Source organism: Vanessa cardui, chromosome 22 (genome assembly GCF_905220365.1).
Source record: "Vanessa cardui chromosome 22, ilVanCard2.1, whole genome shotgun sequence".
Taxonomy (NCBI): Eukaryota; Metazoa; Arthropoda; class Insecta; order Lepidoptera; family Nymphalidae; genus Vanessa; species Vanessa cardui.
The window spans coordinates 10,172,636-10,192,119 of record NC_061144.1 but is presented as its reverse complement, the minus strand read 5'-3'; the positions used below and the strand labels follow the sequence as shown (position 1 = coordinate 10,192,119).

At 32.9% G+C, this 19,484-nt stretch overlaps 1 protein-coding gene across 6 annotated transcripts in view; it reads left to right on the top strand.

Annotated features, from left to right (window-relative positions):
• LOC124539275 (protein madd-4) overlaps window positions 1-19,484 on the top strand; it is a 446,643-nt gene that overhangs the window by 398,431 nt on the left and 28,728 nt on the right. For all 6 annotated transcript variants that reach the window (XM_047116602.1, XM_047116606.1, XM_047116605.1 and 3 more), the window contains exons 10-12: window positions 2,834-2,963; window positions 4,287-4,402; window positions 5,317-5,417. In XM_047116602.1, the coding sequence (XP_046972558.1) occupies window positions 2,834-2,963; window positions 4,287-4,402; window positions 5,317-5,417 (347 nt within the window). The remainder of the gene's footprint in view (window positions 1-2,833; window positions 2,964-4,286; window positions 4,403-5,316; window positions 5,418-19,484) is intronic.

The following is a 19,484-nucleotide window of genomic DNA, read 5'->3' as shown; positions in this document are numbered from 1 at the left end:
TTATAATTCATCTCGTGCTCAGTGGTGAAGGAAAACATCGTGAGGAAACCTGCATATGAAAAATTTCATAAAAATTCTGCCACATGTGTATTCTACCAACCCGCATTGGAACAGCGTGGTGGAATATGTTCCAAACCTTCTCCTCAAAGGAAGAGGATGCCTTTAGCCCAGCAGTGGGAATTTACAGGCTGTTGTTGTTGTTGTTTGTTGTGATAAGATACTAAAAAATGATAAAGAGACTACGTAAATTTGGTAAAACACTTCTATTTGTACTGTTTGAGTGATTGTTTCTCAAAACTATACAAAACATTTGAAAAAAGAATGCAAGCTTTACAGTTATTCAAAATTAAATGACAGCTGCATTTTATTAAAACTTCACCAATTTATGAATAATAAATAAATTCGTAATTAGAATTTTGTTTCGGAAACAAATCGGAAAACTCGAAAACTTCAGAAAGAAATACCAAAATTTTGATATCAGAAAATTATGAATACAACGACGAGAGAACTGAAATAATTTTGTATTCAAGTGAATCTGGGGATAAATTTACTTATCTTTATTTACATATTTTTGTATTCAAAAGAAGTATCGTCTTTTGCTTCGTTAATCGCTCATTACTATGGCTTGGAAACTAAGACCTAAAAAAAATAGAAGTGACTTACCAATTATTAATTTCATACACATATAATCCGTGGATTGTGATACATAATATATGGGTTATGTAAACAATCACAAAATTACTATTATAGGTTTATATTACCCAAATAATTAAATCAATTGACCTTGATAAATAAGATATTATGTTCCACGTGCCTTTATTTACACTGGTTCACTGACCCTTTATATAAAACAACTATACTAAGAATATTTGATGAGTGTATAGTACTTATCCAGAAAAACAACGGACCTGAAAACATATCCCACAAGTGAAAATATTTAAAGAAATGGATTGTTTGTCAAAGTTTTAGAGATTAAAATGTAAGAAAATTGATTAAAAAAAATGATCAAAATACATTATAGGGAATGATCCAAGATGACCGTTTATATGTGTATATAAGCATATTAAAAATAATGTGGTTATAAGCATATTAAAAATAAAAGCCTTGAATTTCAAATGTGTATCAACAAACCTGCATAGAATCTGATCTGGTGTAGCTGGAAGAACACATTTTTTCTTTTTGTGTTCATTCTTGAATTTAAAAGCATGTCTACTCTTATTGTTCCTGTGCGAAGCTATTATTTAATAATACTATTTTCACCCAGTAGTCGAAATTCGAGTAAATCATTTTTGTAGGAAACGTATACGAATTTTGTTAGTAAAAAAAATAAAAAACTAAAATCGATGGATAAAGATATAAAAGTACCGAATCGTATTATTTTGTCTTTTCCTGTTTAGACGTAGATGTTATTTAAGGAGTAAAAATGAATGGCTGCAAGATAAACGGTCAAATTCTTGGTCGAACTCATTAAAGCAAAATTCCATTTTCCTATTAAAAAGTCTATAAACTCTAGTGCCTAACGTCGGTATGCAAAGTTAGATCGCAGGCAGTGTACTTGGTGGTGAATCATGGTGTGTTTGAGATTGACTGCCACGCCCAAGACTTGGAGTTTAATCTGGGGTTGGGCCAATACCTTATTTGGTTCTGAAATCCAAATAACTCGTTGGCCCAATCCGAGACTGTGCTAAGGTCCTAAGGATTGACGAACCTATATTTTCCTATATAACAGTTAGCCAAAAAAACCACCTGATGTGAACTGGTCAACACTGTCCATAAACATTGGCAATGTCATAAATTTCAACCATTGCCAACTTAGGGAACTAAGATGATATGTCCCCGGTGCCTGTAGTTACAATGTATTACTCAACCTTCAAACTGGAACATAAAAATTAGTATTTATTCTAACTTGGTAGTTTGGACGTAAAGTACGTGTGGGTGGGTGGGACATACCCCACCACCAAATAAAATTATTTATATTTTTTTATTTAAATAATCATTACTAATATATATTTATTTGTATGTCTGTTCTAGTAAAACTTTCGTTCGTGTTCGGTAATTTTGATTCCGAAAGCTTTTCCTAATGGTTATTTAAACACTGCAGGTTTTACACAATTCTTTTTTCATTATCAAAACAGAGCTCGGGAAGTAGTTTTGTAGAAATTCAGAGTTTTTCAAATAAAACTAGCTTCCGCAAGCAACTTCATTTGTTTAAGAACCTACAATTACAGTTTTTTGTGTGTATTTTTATTTTTTCTTAACTGAGAATTTTGTTCACTTTGAAAGCTAGTTTCAGAAATTTTACAATTTATTTTCAGATTGTATCTTTGATATTAAACAGTATTTCAATTTTGAAGTATTCTCTTCATTCTTATTTTAACTGATGGAAACATCGAACATCTTTTCGTCGAAATTAAATTACTGACTACGTATTTTTAATTACAAATGCATCAGATATATATGCATACTAATAATTTAAGTAACTTTTTTTTGTAATACTTCAAAACTATTTTTATATAAATCTTAGAATAGAAGATGCAGAGAGTTTCCAAGAAGATCTTATATAATTCTATGAATAGTTGACCTTTGCAGTTACACTCGCTTTATATTTTAATTATTGTTATGACAGGCATTTTTTTTAGTGAATTTATGTATATGCTGTATCCCACCAAAAACATTAAATGTAATAAAAATGCCAAGCCTCTCGCTGCAGTCTTTCCATCGTAAAAAGTTGTGAGATGTCATAGAAGCCGAATTTGAATAGGACTTGGCTGGGGCACTGCCGTGCCCCCAGATTTCTGACTGTTGTCTTATATTTATGTTTTATTGTTAACAGGATATAAGATGTCATTAGCGGTTTGTCGAGATCGTCTCACAGGTCTCGACGCGCCTGAAGAACTGTGCGATGGTTCGAGCAAGCCAGCATCAGCTGTGGTGCGATGTAACACACATCCGTGCCCGTTTAAGTAAGTATTAACAAGAATATTAGTTTTAAAGTTCTTTTAAGTAGTTGTAATTAGAATAGATGAATTTTAATCGAATAAGGCATACAAATGGAGGACTTCTTAATTTGCATGTGTTATATTTATGGTTATTATTCATTAATATCGTGAAATACAAAGGTGTAACTCGAGATAAGCCTACATGGGTCAATCTGCTTTAGAGCAGCTGGATATAAAAACTCCTTGCTCTTGGGCTCCTTAACTTATCATCAAATGAAGAGCAGGCTGAAAAAACTATTTACAAAATGTTACTTAATTGTAAATTAGCGACCTAAAGGACAGGTTCTCTGTCCAATAGCAAAATAGCCGATTAAATTTCCAAAATCTAACACACGACTATTCAACGCAATACACATAAACTATCTAAGTATATAATATAAATAAATATCTGTACCAAACATCGCTTGTAAACATTTTTGGCAAACAATGATATCGTTTGCCTTTTATAACCAACTTCTCTTTAGCAAGACTATTTAGTTTGAGCATAACGTTTTTGGGTATTTAATCTAAAAAATAGCTCCATAAATTGTAAACTGTCGTAAACCTTCGACTCGGTTTTATTTCGCCGTTTAACGCGCTACGTAGAATGTGAAATAGCTACTTTTTGTTTTTCATAGAAACATTAAACTGCAGCTTGAAATACATTATAATACATGTTTCTCTTGCTTTTAAAAATATATTTATATAGCAGACCGTGAATGTTCTACTGTTGGGCTAACGGCGAGACATTTTGAAGACAGTTTGAAGTATATTGTACCAAGATTGTAGTATTTACCTTTACTATAACTAATATGGAATGAATTCTGATGGCAGTACTTTTTGTATCCCGGCTTGAAAGGTGAGCAAGCCAGTGCCAGAGTCACAAATGTAACTTTGCAACCCTTGTGTTTGCTGAAATTAACTAGTTATGGCCCATTTTCCATCCGCAACTTTTAATAAAATAATATATTTTCTGATGCTGATGATGCTGACCAGAACAAATAATACAATGAATTAAATAAAAATAAATAATAATGTATTCAAAGTATTCAGACAATTTGACTCTTGAGTGCATCAATTTATCATTGCTATGTATATAACAATTATTAACATTAATGCTACAATTATATACAAATAAAAATGAAAAACAGTTACTGTACGAATCGTGACCTCGTGGAATGTTGGCAAGAATGCAATCCGCATTTCCCCGCTGTATTGCAATTAATATTCACAATAATTATAAATAAATTATCGCATTTAAAATACCAGCTAAATATATTTATATAATATGATTATTTGTTTACACAGATGGTACGTCGGGGAATGGTCTTCGTGCAGCGTGACGTGTGGAGGTGGAGTGAGAAATAGGCGTGTGCTCTGTGCGAGATCCGCGAACATCACTCGTACAGACACATATGACCCAGGTATTATTAAAATTAAAAAAAAAATCGATAGGAAGAAATTTTAAAAATAGAACAAGTCATCTTTCATGCCTAAACTGGGTGCAGACACTTGCGATCCAGGTATTATTGATATTAAAAAGTAATATTTCTATGATAAAAATTTAAAAATATGACAAGTCAACCTTCATGCTTAAACTGGGTTTTACATCACTCTACTTCGTACAGACACATACGATCCAGGTAATATTAATATTTAAAAACAAAATCGTTAGAAAAAACATTCAAAAATAGAACAAGTCAACTGTCAAGCTTAAACTGGATTTTGCATTACTCTACTTCGAACAAGATATATTTTTGTTTTATATGATAACATTCATTCTATTTATTATTTCTGAGACTAAATAGGGCCTTAGGGAGTATCCTGAATTGGCAGATATTTTATATAATAAAATATTTCATAGGTATACATTTTTATATCTTTTTTATATTATATCGGTATTAATTGTATATTACATATTCATGATTTTATTATGTAGCATAATTAACATAATATATTGTGTTTGCAGATATTAACAATATCTGCTAAAAGATGAACCATCCTATTCTTGTTTTTTATTAATGAATATTGTAAGTAAGTGACCAATATTTTCAAATGATTGTATCGTAATTCTCAATAGAAAAGTTAGTGTGCCTGTATATAATTTTTAAACATTTATTTAGTTTTTGCTATGTGTCAATAGATGGCGTTATACAATTAGTATGATTTTCTAAATCACGCTATCCTTTGTCACTAGAAAATATCTGTATGCGACTGGAAATTCAAATTAATAAACTCGTCTTTGTCTTGGGAACGAGTGGTGTTATATTCAGCCTGTATATATCAAAGTTACCCGTAGGGTACCATAGAAATTATAAATTTCTATTGTATTTCGTAGAAACCAGCTCAGAACCGGGCTGCATGTCTCCCGCTCCGAGGTCATCTCAGCCGTGCAACGAACATAATTGCCCAACTTGGGTTACTGGACCGTGGTCTGGGGTAAGTTCTTTAATAATATTTAATATTGTAGGAAGTTCTTCCAATAGGTTAAAATTATAAATCGAATTCGGAATTCTCTAAAGAAAAATTTGCGATTGCAAATGTTCAATTCTGATACTTATAAGGATATGTATGTATCTGTTTAAGTGTGCGTGTGTATGTGTGTGTGTGTGTCTATACTATAGATACACGGCATTACAATAAGTAAGTTTCCAAGACAATATTACAACTAATATTACATAACAACCGTCCTAATGAAATATATATCTTACCGAACATATATTTATGTCTTTAGCTCAGAGTAATATTAAATAAATCAGCGTCTAGATGATGATATATTTTATTTGAGAAATAGAGTAAATACTGAGATGGGCCAGTGGTTAGAACGCGTTCTTCTTGACCAACGATTGCGGGTTCAAAGCCAGGCACCACTGAATATTCACGTGCCTAATTTATCTTTATAATTTATCTCGTGGTTGGCGGTGATGAATGTTTTCCACATTGAGAGGAAACCTGCGTGTGTCTAATTTAAAAGAAATTCTGCCACATGTGTATCCACTAACTCGTATTGGAACAGCGTGGTGGAATATGTTCCAAACCTTCTCCTCAAAGGGAGAAGAAGTCCAGCAGTGGGAAATGTACAGGCTGCTGTTTACCGTTGATATACAATTTAACGTGGGGATCAAAATAACTTATAAAAGCAAACTTAAAAAAAAAAACATTTTAATTTTCATACGTCATCAGTATGCTATCAAGCATAAGCTAAGTTAGTACGCAAGTTCTGTCCCTCGTGCATTAAACTGTGAGACAAGACTGCCTTGTTAGTATACTATAAATATACTTGGTCACTCTGTGTGTTCTAACTTTAACAGTTACCGGACTAGTTAGAGAGTTATTGAAGGAAATATTATTTAGATTATGTGTTTACAATAATCTCGTCACATAAATAATTGAAGGGGGGGGGGGTGTATGTAAATGAAATAAATTGTTTACAATATATGGCATTTTTTTAGTTATCGTTTAAATGTCAAATATTCGGTAGTATATTATTATATACTACTAACAATTTACGAATAAAACAATGACATATACTTTATTCAAGTAGGCAACATACTACAACTTTATTTAGTGAAGCTACCACCGATATCTGATGAATGGGTGGTACCTAAGGTGGTATCTGAAAGTTTTCCAAATACCTTTTCTAATCAACTGGATCTGGGGTTTGAACGCAAACCTCAGGATCATCAGCCTTTTTATATCTAGACACTTAACCAACGGGGGAATCATATCACATAGATATATTCCTTTGAAAACATATGTAAATAATCATTTTTAATTTTTATTATTCTTTCAAGTAAATCAGTTTTATCGTCTCTACCCGAACGCTGTGACGTCAACCCTTCGTCACTATGAATGACTGACACCGAAGTCATGTCACGTCACTCGTTCTGGATTGACACTTTCACATTCATGTACAGTCAGCTTCAAAAAGATCCATTCATTCTATTTTCTATTGTAATACAAGCAACGTATCCGTCAGTATGTCTTTTGTCCCAAAACATTACAAACATTAAACAACTAACTTGTTTACAAAGGAAACCAAAACCCAAGAGATATTTGAGGTAAAATAATCTATAATAATATTATAAATCTATATTAATATTATAACAACAACAGCCTGTGAATTCCCACTGCTGGGCTAAAGGCCTCCTCTCCTTTTGAGGAGAAGGCTTGAAACATATTCCACCATGCTGTTCCAATGCGGGTTGGTGGAATACACATGTGGCAGAATTTCTATGAAATTTGTCACATGCAGGTTTCCTCACAATATTTTCCTTCACCGCTGAGCACAAGATGAATCATAAAGACAAATTAAGCACATGAATCAGCGCTGCTTGCCTGAGATTTACGCGTTCTAAAATTGCGCATGAAGCAAACTTGAACTCTAACAAAGGACATAGGCTGCTTTTTTCTGCCTGACTTGAAACCAACACCCTAAAACGCAAGTGAAGCCGCATTGGACCAGCGTGGTGGAGTACGTTCCGAACCTTCTCCTCAAAGGGAGAGGAGACCTTAGCCCAGCAGTGGGAAATTTACAAGCTGTTATTGTGTTATATACACATTACAGAAGTAAATTTCTTTCAGATATATTTATCTTACGTATAGAATCGATAAACTCAAATTTGACCTTGAAATTTTAATTTGAAACATAGACTCGTTGTCAGATCATAAATAAAAGGCAGATAGAGCACGTGATACTTTAAAAAAAATACGTAAAGTAACAGCCTGGGATAAGGCCTCTTCTTCCATTAAGGAGAGGGTTTGGATCATATACCACCACGTCATTAGTGCGGGTTGGTGGAATGCACATGTGGCAGAAGTTCAATGAAATTAGACACATGCAGGTTTCCTCACGATGTTTTCCTTCACCGCCGAGCACGAGATGAATTATACATACACATTAAGCACACATATGTAGTGGTGCTGGCCTGGGTTTGAACCCGAAATCATTGGTTAAAATCACGTGTTCTAACCATTGGGCCATCTCGGCTCAGTGATACTTTATAGTGAAGCAAAAAAGGTGATCAAAACTTTAAAAATTCGCTTCTACTTATGTAAGATGTTTTGAATTAAGAACGAAATCACGACAAAGATTCCTAACCAAAGAGTTAAAATAGAAACTTAAGTTAGTACCCACATACTTAACTTGTATGTACATTTACATTTGTAAAAACTACGGTAATATCAAAAATTAAGCATTGGAATTGTTTAAAAGAATACAAATATGTAATATAACTTAACAAGAATGACACTTGGTGGTAGTCTTTCTGAGTAGATACTACCCGCTTATCTAATTCATTCAATTCTATACCCATACTGTCTGAGAGCAATACTTAGTTTTGCGGTGTTTCAAATTTAAAAATGATTGATCCTCTGTAATTTCAGAAACATGGGGTATAGGGTATAGGGTATATATATTATTTGGCTACAGTTCCCAATATTGGAGGTGCATTGGTGATAGAGAATGATTGTTAGTGGTGGTGACCACTCAAAATAAATAAATAAAAATATACATTCAATATATAGCGACATTTAGTTAAAATAATCTATTTTTATGTACGGATACAATGTTTGACAAGTTGAATGATTTTCTCATCGAACTAATTTTACGTTAAAATATGAAAAGAAATTGATTTCCATATATATCTTTATTTTTTATTTTCTAATATGCAGGAATTAATAAACTATAAATTTAAGTTAAATTAATGGCATGGCAGTTTTAGCACAAAAAACCTGTTCAATATTTAGGTTAAGCAAAATAGTCTAGCCTTGGCCCGTAGAAGAGAGAGCAATAAAAAATAAAAATATATCAACAAATAAGCTACAATGGCGCAGCATTATTTATCTCGCGTAGCGCTTCTACGATGTCAGCGCTACGATACGTAGCAAGCAACATCGTAGCACATTTTTACGTAGGTCGTTTTATATTGAAATTTTATGTTTATAACTTTTATTTTATGGTTAATTCAAACTTTCATAGTTTCTGTTTTAGTACGGGGTTATAGGTTGTACGTAAAAGCATTTTTAAATGTATCGACATGATTTTATCATTCCCGATTTGAATGCTCTATTAATATTCTTATTACTTTTTTTAAGACTACGAGAGTTTAAAAAATAACCCAATAACGTGCAAGAGATAAGACGTAGCTAGATTTGCGATAATAGTCAAAATATATAAACATGAGCTCTTAAGGTGTGCATATATTTGACTTAAGATATCTGCCATATAATTTCCTTATGACTACAAAAAAACTAGTAGATGTCATATATGTGTCAAGATTATATAGAGAGACATAGATAATTACCTCACGATGTATTCTTTCAATGGTAAGGGTACACTGAATGAAACTTGATGTCATAATGTGCAAGACTGCCTGGGTAATGATATTCACCCAGGCGGTCCTCATCACATATCTAGCGTTAAACCGTTTGTTTCCATTTGAAGAGTAATTAAATCTGTAATTAAAAGTGTAAAGTACAACTTAAAAAAGTACTATATTACTATGCCTCGGCAATAATGTTAAGGCTTTTATTCTTAAACAAGCTCAAATTCGTTTTTGAAAAGAACAAATAAATTATGAGAGAGTGGAGAGTGCATGACTTAAGTATTTTTCCCGCTGTGAATATTCCATTAAAATTAGCTACAATAGCCGAAATTCAATGATAATATTATTATTTGATAACAGTGAAAAATATATTTTTGTAAAATGTTTTTTTATCTGTGAAATCGTAACATCCGTTGTGTTTCGTCGTCATTAAAAATACATAACAATGAATGTTTTTATTACTTTCATAACTTTTTATGTAAAATATAAAATAACACTTTGGAACTGAAAAATAAAATTATTGAATTCCCTTTACGTTGTAAGTCAATGACTGAATGTTTACTTAGGACATATTCTGATCTCAGAGATGTTTTATTGAAGGGAATACTTACGATACATATTTCACGACCTTTTTTTTCGAACTAAGCTTAAATTATGTGGTAGAAATAAATATAATGATGATAATGACGTCATTCACAAGGGAGAATCGTTATTTCCACATCTTATATTCAAGTGTGTGCGCAAACACAGGCCCCCTTTATAGTCCTTCCTTATCATAATCTGATATGACACTAAGACTGACACGACCATAAGATTATAGGGTCAGGACCTGCTTATGTAATACCCAAGGTATACACATCCCACTTCTACGGTCTGTGCTACGGATTTTTCGTCAGAAAAATTCAGTAACTCCATAGCGACATAACTCGGGGATTAAACCCAGAACCAGCATAAACAAATAGAGCAATCTCATACGACAGAAAAATCAAAAGGCTGGCATAATTGCTTTCAGAAATATAACAGAATTGAATGCAATATATGTATCTAAAAACCAAAATGTAACAAGTATCATAAATTCAATTCAAAATAAGAAAACAGATCTGAAAATAGACTACCTAATTAGTGCTTACCATCATTCATAGTCATTCAAACTGTGCACTTACATACATAAATCGCCGTGGGAATTAACATTTTAAATCTCTAGAGTCCGTAACTGGCTTACTTACCATTCAATTTAAAACAAAAAAATACAAAGTGCTACTTGGCGGTACAATAAGTAAAATAAATCGCACACCCAATTAATGTGTAAAAGCGTAAACGCCAGCACATTCTGAGTACATGCTACAAAGTCATTTAAAGCAATCTGCACCTGCCTGCCGTCGCACTAGCGTTAAGTTTGCTTAGTTAGTCTCTACAAACTTAGCTAGTTGAAAGATCTTGAAAGTTCCAAGAGTAAATAAACTTTGACGTTGTCCGAAGCAATGTTATGTCTAACGATAATGGACTGGGGGCGTTTTGAATTAATTCACTCTTTATAACCTACATTGTTTTTAATTCATAAAATAAACAACAGCATATTTATATGCAGCGCTGGAATTTAAATTGAAACCTAAAATATCGTAGCTACGAGTTTTATTATTGGTTATCGATTTTAAATAAATTGAAAAGGGTATTATTACTTTTTTAATAAATATTCACGACGACATTTATGTTGTTCAAAGCTAATGACATAAATTCTAAAAACTTTTTTTTTAATAGTTAAATCCACTTTGTTGTATCGTTGTTTTGTCACTAGATGGCATTAGTTGTATTCTGAATCGCGCTATGGTTGGTTATCTTTAAACTATATAAACTTTATAATCTTGTCGCAATTCCAAAGTGTACATAATATGTATTTGAATGTAAGTTTTATTCAAAAAGTGCAAAGTACAGTACAATTAGATATTATTGATTCAAGTTTCAATAAAGACGTTTAGTAATTTTTAGAATTATAATAATTTAAAAATGGAACTCGTTTGTCATTGGTTCATTTGGTATAAGAAAAGAAATTGATAACAATACTAAGAAATTTAAACCTATAATATCTTCAAATACATAAAATAGATAATAACAAAGTCAAAAGCCTTTATAACTTCAACACAATATTAAAGGAACAAAATTGAACAAAGCCTTCTAAAGATAATGCTAATTATACAAGCGAATTCCCATCTAAGCTCGTCTGAAACTATAATACAAAATAATTACGCAGTCTCAATAAAACTCTATTTCAACACTTAAAACTATTCACTACAAACGTTTCAACAACAACGCGCTCAAACAAAGTTTAGGCTAATTTCTAGATCTTGTAACTTCAAGTACATTGCCTTATTGTAAATGTTAAATGGTCACGAGAAACTTCTGTGTCTTGATAGTTGGATTTCTATTTTCAAAAAAAATAGTTAACTTGTGTATTGATGATCTAAGAACATTATCAGTCCTTCTATACATATGAGAGCTGAGATGGCCCAGTGGTTAGAACGCGTACATCTTAACCGATGATTTCGAGTTCAAATCCAGGCAAGCACCACTATATATATGTAGTTAATTTTTATTTATTCATCTCGTAAACATCGTGAAGAAACCTGCATGTGTCTAATTTCATCGAAATTCGGCCACATGTGCATTCCACCAACACGCATTGGAACAGCGTGGTGGAATATGTTTCAAACACTGCCTAATCGGAGAGGAGGCCTTAGCCTAGCAGTGGAAAAATTACAGGTTCTTACTATTACTGTATATAAATATATATTTATATGTGAAATATGTCTTGGATTATTCTTGCAATTAAATGATAAACAAGAACAAACCTACCCCTTTGAACTCAGAATTTGAAGCATTTAGTATCTATGACAATATTATTACGTACTAAATTAATTAATTTATTTATAAAGGGTTGTTTTGTAAAGTTTTGATTTCAATGCTTAGGATGGGTTTCCCTGTGAAATATCATAATATAAATTTGTTCTGAAGTTAGTGAACAGTCCATAATGCTCCACCGCTGGGCGCAAACTTTACTTGTTAAAGCTTAAGTATTCTACACGAAAATATTTGTTAAGTGCCCTGTGTTAGTCCGACTGAGTAGATACCAACCGATCAGATATTTAAACAGCAATACCCAACATATTGTTGTCTTCCAGTTTGAAGGGTAAGTGAGCCAGTGTAACCTCAGATATAGAAGAATGGTTAACATTTTCTATAGCGCCTTTGTCTATGAGCAGTGATCAGCTCAATCGCCACTGATATCAACAAGAAAATTAATAATTTTTTTGATAATATTCTAGATGAAAATATTTCATTTTTTTTAAACGAAAGTTTGAATAAATAAATATATGCATGTCTTTCGTCACAGTAACTAAATTGTAAGCTCGAATATGGCGCGAAAGCTCAGTCATTCTTGCCTGAATTTAAACTGGCAATATCCGGTTTTGTCCTAGGTTTTCTCGGCACACTTTATAGCTGGCTTATTTGCATTCATTTTATATTATTTTAAAATGAATAGAGATATACTGTATGAAATTGTATAGATACTAATATGTACGTATAATATTTGTAATATATATGTTGGTGATTATGAATTTACATGTATACGAACTTATTTATTAGAAAGACAACGTGATTAAGTTAAATATGTCTGTGTGTTCCTTTGTTGAATGAGGCTCTTGGTCTCTTAGTCTTGGGACAGCAACAGCGCCAGACGTGCGTTCTGACTGAAGTAATAATTTCACCATGTCCGATGATAATAATTAAGATACATTGGAATCCACGACATATTATATACAATATGTTAATTAATTACTAAGCTATATTTAGCAGGCCTCGTCCTTTTATAACGTTAGTTCTATTTGCAAGAAATTGATCTCCTTCTTTTCCTTCTAATCTTCATTTATTTTTCCATGTTCTATTATATTTATTCAAGCTCCCAGAACAGAACAGTCTTTAACGTCATCCTGTGTTGTCATGTTTTTTTTGGGGGGGCTTTTGTTTGTGCCAAAAAGGCACAGATTATTTCGCCAATGTCACGTGCAAGTGTTATCGTGTTCTGGTTCGTGATATCCAGCAAATATATTTATACAGAGCCAGAAATTTATATAAAAATAAAAATAAAAAAAAAGAAGACTCCACCACCAAACAGCACCACTATATATTATGTGCTGAATTTGTGTTTATAATTCATCTTGTGCTCGGCGGTAAATAAAAAAATTGTGAAGAAGCCTGCATGTATCTAATTTCATCGAAATTCTGCCACATGTGTATTCTACCAACCCGCATCAGAACAGCGTTCCAAACCCTCTCCTTAATGGAAGAGGAGGCCTCAGCCCAGCAGTGGCATATTTACAGGCTTACTTTACTACTTAAATGTTAACTGAAATCTACACAATGTCGCCTTTCCCATTCCCTAATGCTCAAATTCTGTCAATTTCAGCACGTATCTTTTTACATCGTGTTCGCGGTTTTAACCCAGTTCTTGCCACTTCGCTAGCTGTAAGTTAGTTTTTAACTAGTTAAACTGAACTTGGACCTAATTAAAAGATTCAAGCGTACTCCCAAGCACTTACTATCTTAATTATTTAGCAGTCGAAATTTGTGGGTACAGTGTTTGCATTTCGATAGATAAAAAATGTTCTCTTAGAAAACCGAAACAGCTCAGTGAAGACTTAACCTTTAAATAAAGTCGCTGTTTGGAATCTGAACGACCAGTAATATTCTTGAGCGTAATTTGCGTATGTTCATCGCCTTGTATTGAAAACACATTGTTGATCTGCATTTCTTTTAGTATGTCACATAACACGTGCTGAACAAACTGAACTAGAGCTGCGTGACGGGATAAGCTCCATACTAACTCCTTAAAAAGACAAACGGCTTGTTCCTCAATGTGACATTTATCTCCTGTACTATTTATATATCAATGTATATATGATGATTAGATACAAGCAGCCGAGAAAAAGCCATGATGGCCAAGTTGGCAAAAGGAAGAACTGATGTGGCCCTGTGGTTAGAACGTGTACATCTTAACGAATGATAGCAGGTTAAAACTCACGCAAGCAACACTGAATTTTCATATGTTTAATTTTTGTTTATAGGAAACCCACATTTGTCTAATTTCAACAAAATTATGTCATATGCGAGTCCATCGACCCGGATTGGAGCAGCACTCCTAACCTTCTCCCTAAAGGGATAAGAGGCCTTCCCCCAGCAAGCCCAGGGAAATTTACAGGAAATTTACAGTTACTATAACATACATCAAAGGAAACACAACAAGACTGTAGAATAAACGAATGAGTATAAATTAATAGAAATTCCTAGAATATATATGATTTCCAAAATAGATACGTTAATATGTACTTTTCCTAGGAAATCTCTGCATTTCCTAAATCAGAAACATATAATATTACATATTTCAAAATGGTATCCGATTGACGTATCTTACTTGTGAAACGACGAATTTTTTGTATAAATGCATCAATATATATATGACGGCAAGCAGGAGCTGGATGCGAGTAGCCAAAGAAAGACCGCAGTGGCGTTCATTTGTAGGCCTATGTCCAGCAGACAAATATGGCGTGCTACTGATGATGATGATGAAGATGATGCATCACGATTAGTACGCTCAGTAGAGCCTTAAGGCGCCATCGATAGCACAAACAAACTTACACACACACACACACTAAGGGTACGACCGACAAAAACCCATAGAGTTCGCGGAATATCTTTTCTTAAATATATATTTATTTCCTTGTATCAGGAATTACATGAAATTATTCAAAGTACATGCATTTCTCAGGAAATTTGTTCATTAAAGAATCTTTGAAACTTTATTATACACGTATCCTAAGTAAGCTCGAAGTTGTAGTACGTAGAATTGAATAGAATTCCTAGATTTTATACATTTCATTCCCGGTAAAATATATAATAACTTGCATAAATCTGTATCTTTTAGTAAACATTTATGTGTATCGAAAGATCTTAACTATATACGATAAGAATTAAATGTTGTATAAATTGTTATTGTAAAAATCTTGACCACGTGCAATGGTGGCAAGATGCTAGCAGCATTTCCTCCGTTATATCGCAATTCCGATCCTCTGGGCAAAAAACGAACCAGACCTCTTGTCACCAGTTTCTTATAATAGTTTTGAAAACCATGGGCATTTGATCAAACATTTGATCCCTGTAGCAGTTGTTCCGAAACCTTCATTAAAATTATAACACCTTATTGCTTGCATAAATAAAATTAAAATGTACTGAAATAAAATTATGTTTTTTTTTTTTTAGTATACTTAGACCATGTCGGATCTGATAGTAAATGATCACCACTACCCATAGACTAGAAAAATTCCAAAAAAACTTTATTTATGTCACCCCTTGAGAACTGAGATATGATGTCCTCTTGTGCCTGCCTAAGATTATTTACGCTAAACCAATGTACTATATCGGACATAGCATTGTTTACATCGTCATACTGAACCTGTTTCCTATTAATTTTAAAAACCAAAGAGGTATCATCAGCTAACAATGCTATATCATGTTTGTTCCCAACAAGAAAGGGCAAGTCATTTATGTATATGAGGAATAGAAAAGGTCCAAGAATTGATCCTTGTGGGACCCCCATACCAACTGAGACCCCAGGAGACCTTGTCCCTTTAACGTCAACCCTCTGAATTCTATTGTTAAGACAGGAAGTCAGAAGGTCGAGTGCACATTCTCTAATTCCATAGTGATATAGTTTCCTGACCAGAGTTTCATGCTGAACACAATCAAAGGCTTTGGATAAGTCGCAGAAAATCCCCAAGGCATCCTGCGACCCCTCCCAGGCCTCATAGATATTTTTTATAAGTTCGATACCTGCGTCGGTAGTCGCGCGACCCCTCATGAATCCAAATTGTTTTCCGTGAAGCAGATTGTGTCTATTGAAATATGCTAATAATTGATTTAAAATATTTTTTTCAAATATTTTGCTGAGGGTAGGTAATATTGAGATAGGCCTATAGTTATTAGGATCTGAAGTGCTACCAGATTTAAATATTGGAATGACTTTACTATGTTACACAATCATTGAATATTATTGCAAGATAAGGTGCAATCACATCAATAATTGAGTTTATCACCTTTACAGAAATACCCCATAGATCAGCAGTTTTCTTAATGTCTAATGATTTAATGCACAAATTATGATATTGGTGTTTACAGGGGTAAAATTAAATTTTGATTTGCATTCTCGTACATTTTCTTTCATCAATGATTCGGCAACAGCTGGAGAAGAAATAAGTAACCTAGTTGTAGAAACTGGTATGTCAGCAAAAAATTGTTCAAAAACTGAAGCAACTTCCCGTTCACTATTTATGACTTTATTATTATAATTTAAGTTTAATTCGGAGCTCCGATTACCACTTCTACCAGTTTCACAATTTATAACTTTCCAGGTCATTTTTATTTTGTTATGTGCATTCTTAATTCTATTTTTTATAGTTAAAGACTTAGCCAGAAAGCACACTTTTCTAAATAATTTTGAATAGTTACTTACATAGTTGGCAAAAGTGGTACTATGATTGTACGTCCTTTCATTATAAAGCTCGTACATTCGTTGCCTACTTTTATGAATTCCAATAGTAGCCCAATCATTGAATTTCAAAAAGTTTTTTGTATTAACTGTTTTAGAAGTGAATATTGCATTAAACTTGTTTCTAATTAATTTAAATAGGTTATTATACAAAACGTTGGGATTATCACTAAGAGTTAGGTGAAGGAGATTGGCCATAATATTACTTCTAAACTTCTCAATACGACTTCTGGTCAAAGGAACAAACATTATTTTTTCACAATTGCTTATTTTATTAATATGAAAATTAAATAAAGCCTGTTGTCCACAGTGATCTGAATTTAGTTTATTATATAACATTTAATAGCTGCTTAAATTTTGTATTGAAATAGTACAAACTATTTACTACTAAAATCTATCTAATCTCACGGAATTATCTATTAACGACAATTTAATTCATAAACTGGAACAATGCCAAGAGCTATTAAATTAGAGCTATTTTTTTATACAGTCATAGTGAGAATTCACATTGTATTTAACAGTCAGTAACAGTAACAGTTAATTGTGTCTAACAGTGTACAAGTACGTATATGAACAAATCGCTTCTATATTTCCAACGGGTTGGCAATCCGACACTGCTGAAAAGTGTTCAAGCATGGAACTAGCGGCTGTATATGTTCCATTTCAAGGACCAAAATCCATCTCTTTTTATCTTCTCAGTCTATTATATACGGCTTAAAATAACTTAAGCTTTTTCATTTAAATATTCTCAAATTGTATTAATCAATTCCATTTTATCTATTTTTTAATGTATAATAAAGCGAAAACTTATTCAGCCGGATTTCCACAATATACATATATACTCTTTTTCTTTTTCTACCTTCTGAGACATTATCCTGATGGTAGTTGATCGTAAATTCGAATGAATCTCCTTAAATTTACTACATCGGATTACATTATACTATCTATTATTGACGACCTCTGTGGTCGAGTGGTGTGTACACCGGTTTTCATGGGTACACCACTCCGAGGTCCCGGGTTCGATTCCTGGCCGAGTCAATGTAGATTACCATTAGTTTTCTATGTTGTCTTGGGTCTGGGTGTTTGTGGTACCGTCATACTTCTGATTTCCATCATACAAGTACTTTAGCTTCTTACATTGGGATCAAAGTAATGTATGTGATGTTGTCTCATATTATTGCGTAACACATTATCTATATTAATATTAAAAATGTGAAAGTTACTCTATCTGTCTGTCTGTTGCTCTTTTACTGCTACTTTTATGCCTAACATGACAACCAGCACTCTTAACCGCGAACGAAGCCGTGGACGACTACTAGTAAAGTATATTTAGATTTAGATTAAATTGTAACGTTCAACAAAGTCATAACATTTCGCTATCACGTTTCTGGAACAGTTTTGACTTTTACCTTTAGCCTGTGGACTCAAACTAGAGGATAATTAGTCGGAAGTTCGTAGCAAACTGTCAACGAAGTCAACGGACGAGCTATTAACTGCTTAGTTCCTGCGAACTTGTTACAAAATCAACTAAACAACTAGTCACGACAAACTGGAACTCAAGAGACGTAGGTGGAATCAAAGCTTGCTCTCACTAATGGCTTAATAAGATTTCTCTTTAAAGCAAATTAATTGACTCCTCATTTCGATGAACTTTCTACGCCCTAAGTAAATATTTACGTCTTCAGCTGAGCCGAAATGACCCAGTGATTAGAGCGTGTACATCTTAACCGATGACTGCGGGTTCAAATCATGCACTTGTCAATTTTTATATGCTTAATTTGTATTTACAATTCATGTCGAGCTCGGCATTGAAAAACCACTATGAGGAGGTGTTGACACATGCACCTCCCATGTGTCCATTCTCAACAAAAGTCAATGTATTCTCGAAAACATATTTGAACAGCGTACGGTAATATGGTCCTAACCTTCTCCTCAAAGAGAGGGGGGGGCTTACCCCAGTTGTGGTGAAATTTTCAAGCTGTTATTATAGTTGTGACAAGCTATTCGCCTCAGTTTCATACGTATGCAAGTTGTCAAAGAAAATTATATAATATAAATATAATTGATATACTATACTACTCAGCAATAATGTTTGTTACCAGTGTATATAAAATATAAATTATTGTATCTAATTGAAGCATAAGTTTTAGATTACCCCCTTCACGTCAAAGAACTTTACCTCTTTATGATATTAGTATGTTTTAAATATTCATTAATTTATAAATGTCAAATTGTTTAATCAATTTTAAACAATTACATTATTTTATATAAATAATTATTTATTTTTTATTTCAAACAAAGAATTTATAAAGTCTGAATTAATTAAAAAATAAACTAGGTTTTAATCTGTTTTAAAATACATCATATTTTTTTTCTCTTAAAAGTGATAACACCCGGTTAGTATAATAAGGAGATTTTATCGGTCGGTTTAGAGTTGAAACCGGCATTTCATTTTCACTGTTATATTTATGTTTACAACTTATTTCTAGCTTGGAAATGAAGGAGAAAATATCCAGCTATTAGAGGAAATTCCGACCTTCATTATATGAAGTATACGTATACTTGAATTGAAGGCAATATTTC